The sequence below is a fragment of the Lutjanus erythropterus genome, chromosome 19 (assembly GCF_056507025.1).
Source record: "Lutjanus erythropterus isolate fLutEry1 chromosome 19, fLutEry1.hap2, whole genome shotgun sequence".
NCBI classification, from domain to species: domain Eukaryota; kingdom Metazoa; phylum Chordata; class Actinopteri; order Lutjaniformes; family Lutjanidae; genus Lutjanus; species Lutjanus erythropterus.
The window spans coordinates 2386367-2402421 of NC_139335.1; the positions used below are offsets into that span (position 1 = coordinate 2386367).

Sequence of the window (16055 nt, forward strand, 5' to 3'; positions counted from 1 at the left end):
GCTTTAATTTGCCCTCTGTGATTCATCTTTTCAACACCCGTCACAGAACATGTTCCAGGGGAGGATCCTCAGATGTCTGAGCTGACCGGCCTGTTCGTGTTGAAGCCGGAGAGCGTCACAGCGACAAAAGGTCTGCAAAAATGATCCGCCATAAAAATCCTGAATTATGTCCAAAGTGAAAGGAGTGGTTCCACTCAATGCCAAACTCCTGTTGGAATACAGACAGTTAATCTATTTTAATTAATTACTGTGTCTCACTCTTGGTTTTGGCAGGCAAGGACATCACGTTTGTGGCTAAAGTCGACTCCTCAAACCTGCTGAGGAAGCCCGGCATGAAATGGCTGAAGGGGAAGTGGCTGGACCTGGGCAGCAAGGCTGGGAAGCACCTGCAGTTCAAAGAGACCTATGATAGGAACACCAAGGTTTGCTGGCACGGCTACAACTCCGAGAAGACATGCATGCATGCAACTCACATGTCCTTAGGTGCAGACAGATAGCCAGATCGGTAGGTGTTTGCAGTTTAGCACAACAAAATTAAATGATTCCTTTGGGATTGTAAGTTTGGAATTGATTCTTCTTTGGAATCAGTCCTCAATGCCCAACACCAGTGTCAGATATTCAGCTCATCTGATGAGACTTTTATGTTGGAGTATTGACTCAAAGAAGGATTTGATTATGGGGAATTTGATCAATACATCTATTACAAGACCCGACTTGAGATACTCCATGATTTCAATGTTGGCCAGGACTGCAGGCGGCGTCTGTCCTTCGTTTCAAATGCAAAAAGTCACCCGGTGTGGTTCATCAGTGGTGGAAATAAGGTAAAACAGTAAGAGATTGCTTATTTGAAAATGTAACTAAATAACTGATTATGCAAACATAAACAAAACAACAACAAAAAAAGCAATGAGTGCTCTGTCTGTGACTCAGATACCCTTGTTGTGTGAGTTTTGCACCTGATGGAAGCACAACATGTATTCAGAGGCATCCAAAGACCGAGTACCTTCTTATTTTCTTAATATTTCGTTGTGCTGGGGACATTTCACCAACCCAGAACGTCGTTTTTTGACATCCTGGGAATGATGTGAAATTTTATTAGAATTAGGGTGTGAATTCTAGAGTTATGGCCAAAAACGTGTCTTGTGAGGCCATAGTGACCAAAGGAGACCAAGAGCAGCTGGAGGGTTTTGCTGGGATGTGTGGAATACCCTGCCTTGCCTGCTGCTGCCACGGCTCAACCCAGAATAAGAGAAAGAAAGTGGATGGATGGATTGATGGACCTTTGACCTTTAACCGTGAAAATCTACGCAGTTCACCCTCGAGTCAAAGTGGAGTTCTGTACCAAATTTGAAGAAATTCTCTCAAGGCGTTCTTAAGATATCATGTTCACGAGATGACCTGAAGACATAAAGCCTGTGGCCTCAGCTGTCGTCGGCATCAAGGCTTGTGAGGTCCTTCAGCGTGCACGTGTGCAGATTAAACACCAGTAGTATGCTAGATTAGCTGCAGACAAGCCCAAGATCTGTTGGTCACACACGTATGCATGCACTCATGATCCATCTCGATGATCTCTCTCGAAATTGCAAAAAAATGCACATTCGGAAAGATGCAGGTACCTATTATTTGTTGTTCTGTTGCATTGAATTCTGTGCAGAATAGTTTTAAAATCAAACAAACTGCACTGACTCTTATAGAAGGCGAGATCGACCCGATGGTTCTACCTGATATCAGTCAAAATGTGTTGTCTGCTTCGAACTCGTGTTTGTGTATGTGCGCACTGGTGTTCATTTAATTGCGTATGTTCCCTGCACATCATCCCCCCTCTCTCTCTCTGTCAGATCTACACTTACGAGATGAGCATCATCAAAGTGGTGGATGGAGACGCAGGTGGCTACCGCTGCGAGGTCACCTCCAAAGACAAGTGCGACAGCTGCACATTCGAAGTCAGCGTGCAGGGTAGGTCTGCAGACAGACAATCACATTATTGTCATCTTCCATTCAGCGTATCCCCCGTTACTCTGTAACTGGCTTTGTCAGCCAATAACTCAGTGAGTGTGATACACATTAGGTCCTATCATTTAGTGGCGTGGTGAGGTCATCAGTCCATTATTCCTGTGCGGCTCGAGCCTGCTGTGTAATGAATTAACCTCGCCAAGCTCTCACCAGTCTTCCTCCTTCTGTCTGGTTTCAGCTGCACAAGAGGAGCAGCAGGACAACATCTTGGAGGCGTTTAAGCGATCGTGAGTGTCAGTGTCGGCGAGGGTCTACTCAACATGTCACCCATCACACTGTCTCCCATATGCTCCTCTGTAGATCGCTGCCTCTGGGCATCTGTCAGTCTCAACCAGCGTCTCCGCCTGTGTGTCTGTCTATCCCTCAGCGGTAGCCGACTTTGAACGAGTCGGTCTGTCTGCCGTTTTTCTCTGTCACGTCTCAGTGCGTCTGCAGCCTTGGTGTTTTGCTTCACCTGGAGTCCCTCATGGTTTAGCATCTTATGTATTTCATCACATGTCTCGGTGACAGTCTCTGAAGGGACCTTTCCTTTTTTATATGTGTCTCTTCCCCTCACTTTCTATTTCTGTCTCTGCTTCTGCTTGTGTGAAGTGTTTCTATGTATGCATCCCGTGACTGTGGAGCTTTTTAATGAGTTTTTTCTATTTCAGCTGTTCTCAGCCTGTGTACTGTATGTCTGCTGTGTGATCGTATATCAGCCAACACCTTTGCACTGACGCACTGAGGGCTGGTTTCACAGACAAGGCTTAAGACAAGTCTCAGACTGAAACACCTGTTTAAACTGTCCTAACTCAAAGCGACTTGCACAGGCTTAAAATAGTCAGAAATTTAGTCTGTTCTGGATTAAACTAACGTGACTGAAGTGGGAGGTTTAAATAATCCTTCAAAGAGGCAGGTCTAACTTTTGCTTTTGGGTGGGGGAGCATGGAAAATTTTGAATATCCAAATCAGATGTGGCCAAACATTTTCCCTTGAAGGGCCAAACCTGAAACTTAATTATGGTCCATGGGCCAAAGGCACACAACTGTTGTATTGTATTATTAAGATGGAAAATGACGCTATGAGTCCCTTTAATTACCCTGCTTTCTGCACAAAGTGTCACTCTGGCTGTCTGCTCAGATTATAAAAACAATTAATAATTAGGAATCCTACATATTTTAACAGTATTAAATAGTTTCTTTGGTCTTTATTGGATAGAACAGGTAAGAGAAAGAAGCGATGACTTGCAGTAAAGAGCTGCAGGTTGGAATTGAACCAAGTCTTCTGCAATAAGGACTCTGGTAAACGGGGCACTCGAAGTCAGCTACCAGGACGCCCCTTTAAAAAGCACTTTTACAGGGTGTCCCTGTAGCTAAATTGAACCCGCAGGCACCACTTTGGGCAGCTCTGATCTAAACGAAGACAAACATGCATTACTGACAATGGCATATATTAGAAATGGACAGGACAGGACACAGCTGTCCTAAAGTGAAGTCGAAACTTGTAGAACTTAGTAAAGTCAATAGCCAAAAGTTGCAAAAACTGAAAAAATCTATTGCATCACATTGCCCTGATATTTTCATTTCTTTTTAACAGTGCAGTGTAAGATGGCAGCACTCGCATCTAAGATGTTTTGGCTTCATTTTTGTACCGTGAGAGAACGTGGAGCGGCATCATCCATCTTTATTTACACACCTTACATGTAGATATTACATATTAATATCACAGTTTGTTTTAGAAGCACTTTTTTTTACATGAACTCTTTTTGCCCCTGCCATTGTTTTGCCTCCAGATTCGCACCAGTAAATTGTGTTTTCTACACCTTTGCAGGTTTTTGTGAGCACCATTAGACCAACATGTACTCATGTTGAACCTAATGAGGCTAAATCCAGGTGTGCTCATTTAGGCTTACTTACCTTAAAGCAGGACTCCATAATCTCTGACTAACTAAGACAGACTTAAGCCACATCCATGACAGGTATTTAGTTTAACTAGAACAGATTGAGGCCTACCTCTGGCTTTATCTAAGCCCTGTCTGTGAAACCAGCCCATATTTGTAATCTTTTAAAATATAATTTCCTCTCCTCATTAGAGTGTGAGCAGAAAGACTCAGGTAAGATGAGGAACACAGCAGGCAAAAAGACAGAATCATACTGTGGTTTGGACAGGATGTCAGTGTGCTTATTTGCCGAATGCTGATATGAGGGAGAGAGAGAGGGTGGTGTGATAAATGAAAAGTGAAAAGTTGGTTAAAGCTGAAATATGTTGCTGGATGAGCGTGTTAAACACCTTGTTATGTGGAGGTCATGCAGCTCAACCTCCAGAAGGTAAGTATGAGGAATCCTGCTCCCTGTGGGATCTGCGTGTTTCTCTCCACATGTATTACAGAAGCACAACCAGATACATGTGATGTGACTCTGCTCTTTAGGATACTCACTCCTGTTCACTCATTATTCCTCTGGAATATTTTTATTCCAGACGTTAATGTGTGTTTCATGTCTGAAATAGCCCGAGCTCTCCGTCATATGCCCCGGGCATATCGGGCTATTTTTTCTTCTTTTTCATGTTGTCGCTTTGCTGACTGGTTGGGCAGCTGAAAAGTCTTCAAAGTGAAACTATTCTGTGGAAAATATACTGTAGGCTGCAGCTGCAGTCTGTGAGTGTTTCACTGTCAGAGGAACAAACACATTTCTTGCTTGCACTCATATTAGTCCAGTTTATTCTTCTTGACAGGGCAGTATTTATACTGTATGTCGGGACAATGCTACACACAGATGAATGCCAAAATAAAGAGAACATTAAAGGGACAGTTCACCCCAGAATCAAAAATGCACATTTTACCTCTGGCCTGTAGTGCTATTTATCCATCTAATTAGTTTTGGTGTGAGTTGCAGTGAGTTTTTGAGATATCAGCATGAAGATGTCTGCATTCTGTGGTGCTCAAAGTGACAAAAATACATTTGAAAAATTAAATACCAGCGTCTCTTTCCAGAAATCGTTACCCGGCATAAATGCCAACCCTCCCATTTTCCTGGGACTGTTTTTCATTTCCTTCTCCCGGATTCTCCAATTTTCCTCCTGATTTTCGACATATATGGCACAAAGTCTGCTGTTTCCAGCTGCACAGCAATACACCTACACAAAATATTGTTTTGTGACGTGACAGAGAGACGCTCGCACCCACTGTATGTCACTAATGCAGTCATGCTTGTGCCTCATCTTCCTCCGTCTCCTCAGTGAGTGAGAATCGTGTCTAGAAGGCAACCCTTTATTAGTGAAACGTGTCCGGGGTTCTCCTCTAGACACGACTGTGAGTGAGAGCAGAGTTTTATGTAATCATTTATTCAGATGAAATTATTCTACATTGACAAACAATCACAAAACACCATACAAAAAAACCCTAAAATAAATAAATCAAGTTAGTTAAATTAAAGCAGTACATCAACAAAAGTGATTTTTAAATCCCTGAAAGAAAAAAGTTTGTCCTCATAATCCAACACTTTTTGAAAAAAATCTGATTTTAACACACTTCTTAGTATATTCTATTCTCATATTCTCCTGCCCTGACTAGACTCCTCTCTCCATTTTTGTTTTCCTGCTGTCAGTGAGAGATGGAGAGAGAAGTGGAGAGTATGAGGAGAAAGAAGGTAAAGATCAAACATCCTGGAAAGAAGAATTACCGTTTCATACTTTTAAAAGTTTTAAAAGAAATGGGCAGCCTAACTAACATACCCCTAAAAAGATTTGAAAAACATTAATTTTCTGTGTCACTGTAATCAAATTTGAAATTGAACGTGGTAAGGCTATAAGCTGTCATCCCATCTCAGCCAGTAAATGTCAGTTAGAGGTCATACGCAGGCCTCTGTTAGCCAAAAAGAATGTGTACCTTTTTGTTATTCTTCTCCTTCAAAAGTCACCAAAGTGCAGGAAACAAAGTCTTCCACTAGAAAGAAAGTAAGTAGTTCTTTTTGGCTGGGTGACCCGGTGACACTGCTGCTGCACTGCTGAACCACTCTCATTCAAATGGATGTGGCGGCTGCATTTTTTCACGCAGGGCTAAAGTCGCTCTGAGACTCTCAGTCCAGACACTTCGGCCTCAAATGACTGCACAGTGGGTGAGGACATTTACTTAGTTATGTGCACCACAGTTTGCATTAACGCTAAAATTCATTTCAGTCATCAGCATCAGTTTGCACAAGGTTTGCATTTGAATTTTCACAGTGAGCAGCGACTGTACCTCGATAATAACACAGTCTAATGTGAGAGATGAGGCATTTTGTGCTTTTCTCTCAATGCACACACTCACACCACAAAACAGAGCTCATCATAGTGATCCCCATTTTCATGTGAACTCCAGTCCGATTCGATAAACCACAACAGAATTGGGAAATCAGTTTTTTACATCAGTGAACTTTAGGGTGACCAGACGTCCTCTTGTCCCAAAAATGAGCTGTTGTAGTATTAGATAATCCATGAAAATACTCTGATCAAATTCCTGCTTTTAGTTGTTAAAAATGCCATGTTTGTTTTTGTGAAATATGTAAGAGCATCATTAATGTCTTTTCACTTGTTTATTGCACTGATTGGTCATAAATATCAGATTGTTGATGTCATTTGACCTGTTTTAAACCTGAAGATGGACATGGTATCCACTGCTGTGGGAGGAATTAATGATAAAAATATTTAAAATGTGTTTGTAAGCTTGTACAACTTAATGACAATCTTATCTGCTGAAATCTGTCTAATGGGCGTAATGGTTCATGCGTCTTGTAAACAGACGCTGTGCTTCATTTCATCCTGAGAATCTGCTGAGCTCCATAATATTTAGAGCAAACTGCCAGAGTTAGAGTTTAAAGTTACTCTGAATTATTCAACTGAATCATTATTCTTATCCCTAACTCCCCTGTCCTGAATTTCACCCATGCTCTCCTGGTTACACTAATGAACTTTAGTCTAGATTCTGAAAAAAATGCTTCTAAGTAAAGTAAATGTAAAAACATCACGCTCTGCCTTTCTTCCATCATTCTGTGTTTGATGCCCAGCTCTGTTTGATGGCAGTGGTTATCTGATGCAGTATTCAAGAATCTCTCAAAAGCACTCAAGTAGGTTGTAATCTAGCAATTGTTGTGGCCGCATTACACGGCTAACCTTGTTTTCATGCTCACCCAACCGTTTGGTGATCATGTGTGCGCTGTGATTGAGGGCAATATCACCCTGGGAGAATTTACTCCCATCAGGAAGGCAAGGACAACATGGATGGATGGATGTTATCCTTGGATGAACTGTTCATCCATAGGACGAACATGATCTCTCAGAATGGCTTTGAATTTATTGGCATTTATCTTGGTCGCTGAGGGGTTCAATGAGCCCCAACCATGGCAGGAAAACACACTGCATGCTGTAAAGGAGCTGCCAAAAGCGTTCACAGTGGAAAACAACAAGCACTCGAGCCTGTAGACATTTATTGGTGTGTGTGCCACACACAGCACTTGTCACCTTGTTGAGCACAAGAGGGTGACTGATGCCTGAAGACCACGTGGTTTTGTCTCATCACTTGTAAATGTGCATGGGTACTAAAGGGTTTATGCAATGAAACACAGCCATAGTTATTCTCCCTCTGTCAACATATTATTCTGCATGAAACTGTTGAATCTCGAGGGTCCATCTCACTTCCATTCGCTGATCAGACTTCCATGTAACATCTCCATTAGCTACATCCATGCTAACAAAATCTTAGCCTTCAGAACTTGCACAATCAGATAGTCACCTGTTTTTCCTGTAATCAAGGGTGCAGATCTCATAACAATTCAGGGGGGAGAGTGGTGTACTGGGAAAGAAATTCAGGCCTGGACTGGCCCGGGGTGGGGGACTCAGATCTGAACTAACCCTTTAAAACGCCAAAGGCACACAGTAACACAAAGATCGGTAGTCTGGCAACTCCTGTGTTATACAAGGTAAAATGACTGTTCTTGCCAATGGAGTCTGGTGGCTTAGAAGAGATCGACTCTTTGACAAAAAGGTCATAATGTTGTTAAACTCTTAGAATAACACTCTGAGCATGTCAGTGGCAAAAACAAGCAGTTTTAGTGGACATACTTTGACGGGTGCAGCTGTGTCCAAGGATTACGTCACAGCCACTGCAGCCCGTTTTGCGGCTGCTGGCTGAGATGATCTACTGGATCAATTACTCCAAAATATGTAAAAATAGGGTTTGGGTTTAAAGGTCCAGTGTGTGAGATTTAGGGGGATTAAAATTTTCACTTAAGACATATACAAAAATGTTTCAAAAGTGTTGTGTTTATGAGTAAGTTATTCCAAAAATGGTATCAGCTCCTATTTAATATATACAGTATTTTCAATTAAATAATTTATCACTTACTGGGGAGGGGGGTAACTTCATATTTTGGAGAAGTTAGGAGGGACTCGTCTCCTCTGACCCCCGGGATCTGCGCCTAAACCTCTGATATGTAACATGTTTTTATGCTATTTTGCTTACAGCTTATTTTTTCACACATGTATGTTGCCTATATGTGCTCGTCTATTGTGATTTCTGTCTGTCACTTGAATTTAGGCCATGATGATAGCTTGTAGTCGTCATCAAACGCTCTGCTCTTTGTTCTCACTCATCCTATTTTTGCGTCTATCTGAACACAGGACGAAAAAAGGGTAAGCTTTAACTACGAGCACTAATTCATTTAAACTCTGATATGTGCTTTTATATTTGCTGTGTAATTTCTGTGTATTTATAGGTCTGTGTAATATGGAATAAAAGGGGATGTATTATTGAATGTATATTTCCTAATGCTCTTTATTCACCGGTGTTGTAAATAGCACACGTCTATAAACACACCACGATAATCCTCCTGACACGCTTGTCTTTTAATTCCAGTGGAGATGCAGGTGAGGATGCTGGTGACCTGGACTTCAGCGCCCTGCTCAAGAAAAGGTACGATCATCTGCTAAGGATGCACACAAATCCAAATACATTATTTGCACACCTTTTCACACTTCTGACAATAAATTCAAAATGGCCAACTTCCTGTTAGGTTTAGGAAATGACTCCAAAAGGCTCTTTTGTACGTCTGGACATGATACATGTGCCTATCGATCTTTGTACATCTATCGAGCCATTTTGCCACACAAACTAAATATTGGCCAGTAGATTGGTTCGACAACAATTTTTCCTCTTGAAGCTCGCCAAATTGGACACGCAATTTTGAAGTCAGTCAGATTTTTATAAAGTCCAATGACTGTATTTTACCAATAATGACAACTTCCTGTTGGGGCTTTTGTGTACGTCTGGGCTTGATACAAAAGTTTGGCTATCGATTTATGTGCATTTAGATGAAATGTGCTGAGAACACTGTTGTTCACCTTATATCAGATATAGATTTTCACTCCAACTGATGCATATGCCAAGTTTCATGCGTTATTAAATGTGTTTAGCCCAACAAAGAAAAAATATTCCTTCTGTTTAAAGAGGCTGGTCACGCTGGTTGGTGCGCAGACCCTAAATAATAATGTCTCTGTGCACCTCTATCATCTAAATCAGCTACAGACATCACACAATAACCTAAATTTGTTTTTCTCTATCCGGATTTATCTCAATCACACTCACAGGGAGAAGAAACAGGAGGAAGTCAAAGAAGAAGTGGACGTATGGGAAATCTTGAAAGCGGCCAAGCCCTGTGACTACGAGAAGATCGCCTTTGAGTATGGCATCACAGACCTGAGGGGCATGCTGAAGAGGCTGAAGAAGATGAAGAAGGTGGAGCCCAAGAAGAGTGACGGTGAGGAGCGAGGGGAGACACAGGAGAGGGGTTACGAAGCAAAAGAAGAGGACTGTTTTCAGGCAGGGAATGAGAGCTCTGTAGTGCTGCAGGCTGTGAATACCAGCAGCATTTTAAAGGCCTCGGGGGAGAAGTTATATAGCTGGGACAACAGGTGGAATGTCTGTTAGCATATGCCTGCTGCTGGTTGACACTTATGGATTATTTAGCTATTAAAGCTGTACTAACAGGATACTTTCTTGTCAGCTTTCCTGAGGAAGCTGGATCCAGCTTATTCTGTGGACAAGGGCAAGAAGATCCAGCTCACAGTGGAAGTGGCCGACCCCAACGTCCCGGTCAAGTGGCTCAAAAATGGACAGGAAATCAAACCATCAGCCAAGTGAGCAAACTTGTGTGAAACTGTACTGAACCCTGATGTTACAGGGAGTATATTAGTATGCTTTATTTGTTAAATGTTGGTAATTTAATCATGTTGGATTATTCACCTTATTCACAGCCATATTTCGTGAAGATGCTTGCAGGGTGGGAAGGCCAAATGTCCTCTGTGTTCTGGGATGTTGAAGGCCTAATGTTAATTAGGAAGTGGTTGAATACTAACGTTAGCTGTTGCCTCACGTAGAGGTACATAATGAGTTATCAAGTATGTTATTTTAGCTTGAAATATGTCCCAATATCCCTCCAAGGGCTTTTCACACCGCCTCAGGCCATGAGAGCTGTTAGCCCCAGGCCAAGAGCCTCTTAGCCAAAGTGTACTGTCCCCGACTTTAGCCTGAGGCTAGTTGGCCCTGCTCTGGAGCAGGGTTAGCCCTGAGGTTTTGAGGTTATCCCCTGAAAATCAACTAAGCCCAGGGCTAAATGCTGCCAGTGTGAAACAGGGTTAAATAATTAGAAGAAGAAGATTATCAGCCAGGTTAATGTAAAACACCTGTGTTGGTGTGCAGAGGCTTTAACCCAGAGCCAAAAGAAGGGCAGTGAGAAGCTTAATCCTGGGTTAACCGTGTGTGTGTGAAAAGAGGCTAAATTAGCTCAGGGTTAATTCTTAGCCCTGGGCTAAGAGTATGCAGTGTGAAAAGCCCTCTTCATTTGCTTATTCTGAAAGATGCAAATCAAAAATATGAATTGTTAGATATATGTTAATGAGATGATAACAAACTGACATGGCTTAAAAAAAAATCAACAAACAGTATGCACATTCAAAAATGATAAGTACTGGGTGCTGGACAGAAATGCAAATACAAAAGTATAAAATTCAGTCCGCATACCAGAAACTGCACCTCATAGTGTTTTTAATCGTATACCATGTGACGTTTCGGGCTCCAGACGTGGGGACTTAATTTTATACTACTGAATAAACTGAAATGTGCGACTGAACTTAAGTTGGTTTAGTTATCTTCTATAATGGCTGCTTCTTCAAAGGTGATAAGGAAAAGTATTCGGTTGGCTGGTGAGCCGGAAATATGAGATGACACTGTGTCGCTGCCGCTACTTGTCTTTGTGGAGCCAACAGGAAAAGATGACGTTTTAATTTTCATGATTTTAATCATTGATAGGGAAGTATTCAGACCCTTTACTTAAATAAAAGTACTAATACTACTTAATTACCATAATTTTAGTGTTTGTAATTAGTTACTTCCACCCGTGGCAAGTAGCATTAACTTGTAGCGAGCAACAAGCAGAAACTTGTAGTGTCTTTTAATTAGCTGGACTTGATTAAACATCTTGGCACACAAACTGTTCAGGAAACTTTTTACACATCGACGCTGCGCGGCAGAGAGGAGCCACAACAATGCTTTGTATAGAGTTAATTCACAAATCTTGACGCACAATCTCTGCCTTTGGTATATGACTAACAGATATAAAATGTTAGTTTTGTGCCTCTTTAGCCTGCTGAGCTCTCTTCAGCGTCTGAGTCGCTCTCCTCTCTGCTCTTTTCCCCTCCTCCTTCAAAGGCTTCTTTTGGTGTTTTATTGAAGAGGGTACAGCTGTTGCGAGTGGTATTTTTTCAATGGCTCCACCATCTGCCATTTTGAGTAGCTTCATGCTGTTCATTGAAAGTAAGGCAGTCCTCTTCCTGTTTTGATTAAGACAGTTACTATGGGAGAGGGGGCTTTTTTTTTGTCCTGAACAGAGCTTCCTATGAGGTTCTTGCAGGCTGTGCACTGTGACCACTGAGATCTAACAAATCAAATGTTTTAGGTTGAAGAGTCAGAGCCAGCGGGATTAGAAATCTCCAGTGCTTAAAGGGGGAGTGAAACACACTGATACAATCTAGGTCTTTTATATAAACCACTGCTGTAGCTAAGATATAAAGCCAAAAAATAAACCAACTCTGCTTACATATAGGATGATAAAGAACAGAGAATTATCTTAATAATAATTTATCTAAGATGCTAAAAATCATATCTATAAAAAGATTTCTTGCATTTAGATGCATGTAAATATAGATAAATTAAAAAAAAAGCTAATGTATGCTGAGATTGAATTTTGCTCCCCACACCAACTGTTTGCCTGCCTGAAATCAAAGCTTGTTTAAACGTGATTGGTCAATACTACTTAGACTACAAACAAAAACTTTGTTCTTTACCTGCAGATTCTTCATGCTCATATGCAGGTGTCTGTTCATACAGATTAATCCCCTGGAGTCTGGTTGCATTATAGGTCATAAACCACGCCCCCTCCATGTTAGCAGATGGAGTATTGCCCAAATTAAAACAAAAATGAAAACATAGCACACATCGAATGAAATTTTCTCAAGGATGGCTTCTAACATTTTAGGTTGTTCTTATCACACTGATGTCTACTCAAGTGTGATCAGTTCTAATCAGCCTGCCTGAGCTTCCTGAGTCTGTGGAGGAGGGGGCGGGGGGAACAACTCACTTCAACCATAGATAATGTATTAAACAGGATTTCAATCTTTTTAAGATACCGTCTGTGGCTCCCACTCACTATTTGGACAGCAGAACTAATTTTTGGACGTGCTATTGCTACATATTGCTCTTTTAAAGCTATTTTGATCAAGCACTATGTTTTACTCCCACACAAACAACTCTGCCTCAGTCCTACAGGAGGTAACTATTAATTCACTATTCCAGATTAGATTTACTATTAATGGCAGTCGCCGTCCTGAGTTGTCCGATGATGTGAACACTTGTAGCTCGTAACCATGGGGATGTTTCCCGTCACTACCTTCCACTGCATGTGAAGACACTGTGGCATTACTGTAGTCCTTTTTGTCACCGTGTTCGTACAGCAGCCCAAATGTACGTGTGTGGGTGCGTATATGCGTGTGTGTGCATGCACAGCTCTGAAGGTCTGTGCAAGAATGTGTGGATTCTTTGTCTTGGTCTATGACTGTGAGTCACTCTGTTGTCTTCAGGCCCGCTGCATCTGATTGCAGCTGGATTTGCTGAAAGCATTTATTCATTATTCTCTCTTTCTTTCTTTCTTTCTGTCTTTCTTTGTCTCTCCCCTCGTTTGTTCTTTATCCTCCTCGTATAATCTTCCCCCATCATCCCTGTGCGTCCAGGTATGTGTTTGAGAGCGTGGGCAACAAGCGGACACTCACTATCAACAAGTGCAACCTGTCTGATGACGCAGCGTACGAGTGCGTGGTTGGGGAGGAGAAGTGCTTCACGGAGGTTTTTGTCAAAGGTATATGAGTCACTGTCTTTGGAGGAATCCTTCTTTCAGGACAGAGAGCTTTTTTCTGCTCGGTTTAGCAAATGCTGTCATCTGAGCGTTGAGAGGCTTGACAGCTCTGTTCCCTTCTTGTGTCTGCGTTTGTCATCTGTTTATTTCAATGCTTTTATGCCACACAGTAGCATGCTGCTCTCTGTTGTCTGCTCACTCATTTTTAATGGGTACGTGGCAAGTGAAATTTTTATGTTTTGTTTATTGTCGTGTATCACTGTTGTCGTGCTGTATGTATTAATGTGCTGACATATATTAGAGTTCGGCTGATATGGGTGTTTTTGAAAGCCATTTTAATTACTGGTTAAATGTCCATATTTTGTAGTAATATTAAGTAAATTTAAAGGGAACCTATCGTGCTCCATTTGTCATTCTGGGGTTCCACTAGAGTAGCTCTGCTGCTGCTGTCTCACTGAGACCCCTCACACTAAAACCCCACTTCTTCTGATTGGCCAGATTCTCTGCTGAGGAGGAACCACTGCATGTGACAAAATATTTTCTGCTCTTCCCTGTGACATCTTCCGGCTGCTCTGCCACCAGTTCCAGCTAATTACGCTACAGAATTTTGTGATAGCCAGACAGATTTGCATGTTGTTAGTGGCCACTGTAGCTCCTAGTTGGCTAGTTAGCTCATTTCATTATTTCATGGAGTGAATATTTTCTGTTTTTCCCTCTGGTGTCCTCCGGCGGCTCTGCCACTACTTTCAGCTAATAATGCTACAGAGTTTTGTGATTGCTGGACAGATTTACATGTCTTTAGTGGCTAATTTAGTTGCTAGTTTCCTAGTTAGCTCAGAGATCAGTCTACAGAGCAAATATTTTCAGTTTTTCCCTCTAATGTCCTCCGGCTGCTCTGCCTCAACTTTTTGTAAATTATGGAGATTCTTTATAGACAAAGGATTTCTTGCTGTTAGCAGTTAGGTACTTTATCAACTGATCTGCTCGGACTGGGAGCTCAAACATCGGAGGAGTCCATGGCTAACTAGCAGTAGCAATTAGCTACTTTGCTAGAAAAGATACCTGTCCATCAGAAACGCTGTAAATCACAGAGAGCTGAGCAACAGCAGGACATGTAACCCCTTCACAACTGAAAAACTGGGTATGCACGCTATGAAAGAAATACACATTATTGAAACGAGAAAAAAACACTGAAAATGTTGCATATAGAGCAGTCTGGAACTTCTGCTCACAGGGATTACTTCTACATATATTTACCTCATTATTTGATACTGCCATGTTTAATATACATCCAGTATTGTGACATTATATATGACAATTAGGAAATGCATAATAGGTCCCCTTTAAATTTTGTACCAATATTTTCCAAAGAAGCACAAGTATCTTCCTGTACTGTAAAGTTTTATTTGGTTCTTGAGACACATTTTTAACAGACGAGCATTATATGTTATATACAACTGGATGACGTTATCAGTCTAACTCTGGTGCTTATATCTCGATGGTCTCTCCAGTGTCCCTTTTTGTGCGTGAGCGTGAGAGGTTTTAATAGATGTAATTGGGTCTGCTGCTTCTATATTAATCCCATACTTTACTCTGTGTGCTCACTGCTGCCCATCCTGCTTTTACAATTTCAGAGGCCATACAAGAGGGTAAGCTCTTCACCACAGACACAGCTCCCATGCAGCTACAGTGTGTGTCTGTGTGTGCGCGGATGAGTGTTTGTGTCCATAAAAAATATCATTCATGACGCTGTTTGCAAACATCTACATCAGTACCCTTCGTCGCTGATTCATCTTGAGTGAGGGCGTTCAGCAGATGACAACTAGTCAAAACTAGCAGTCACAGTACTTTAAATAAAGACATAAAGTACTCAGGCAAAAGCTCGGGCTTTTGCTGTGTTGTGGTATGATGTGATTATCAGGTGAATGTTGTGTTTCCACCAACATCAAATTCAACACTCACAAAGCTCTGTGAAATGAGTAGCAACAAAATGTAGATTCATGTAAAACATATTCTTAACACTAACGAGTTACTTCTACCTTTGCTTCACTTTTCCTTTTTTCACCAATGATTCTCAAAATAACGTATAAGACCACTGGAGAGGACCAGCGACAGGCAGCACCGGCCTGAAGTACGTTACACAAGTCATATGACCATGTGTTGTCACATACTGAGGAAATGTCACCACCCCTCGGTGTCTGATACTGAGGCAGAAGGTAAACTTTGACTGCAGCGTCTGAAAGACGTTTTTAACATGTGATTAAAACCGTGGAACAACCTTTCAACACATGGTTAATGCTATGAGAGCAGTTTGGTTAGGTTTAGGCAAAAATAAACAGTGTAAAGCAAGTTACTCAGGAAATGTAATAAGTTACTTTTTACTTACTACTCATTTAAAAAATAATAATATCACTTTACTATTGCTCATGTTTTTTTTGTTGTAAGCTGTCATCACAAGATTGCCTACCTTGTTAAAAAAAATAACAATTTTTTAATGAAATAAATTCATTTAAAACATATAATGTCAATATAGTAGAGAGTTTCAAATTAAAATACATAGAATATCAGATCACAGAAATGTTTCAATATCAGCCTGCTGCATAGTCAGGTAGCGTGCACATACAT

At 41.3% G+C, this 16055-nt stretch overlaps 1 protein-coding gene across 1 annotated transcript in view; it reads left to right on the forward strand.

Annotated features, from left to right (window-relative positions):
- Positions 1 to 16055, forward strand: part of mybpc2a (myosin binding protein Ca) — a 48425-nt gene that overhangs the window by 10972 nt on the left and 21398 nt on the right. The window contains exons 9-16 of the mRNA XM_084745272.1: positions 47 to 130; positions 274 to 422; positions 1839 to 1956; positions 2192 to 2240; positions 8882 to 8938; positions 9613 to 9782; positions 10029 to 10161; positions 13309 to 13433. Coding sequence (XP_084601398.1) covers positions 47 to 130; positions 274 to 422; positions 1839 to 1956; positions 2192 to 2240; positions 8882 to 8938; positions 9613 to 9782; positions 10029 to 10161; positions 13309 to 13433 — 885 coding nt within the window. The remainder of the gene's footprint in view (positions 1 to 46; positions 131 to 273; positions 423 to 1838; positions 1957 to 2191; positions 2241 to 8881; positions 8939 to 9612; positions 9783 to 10028; positions 10162 to 13308; positions 13434 to 16055) is intronic.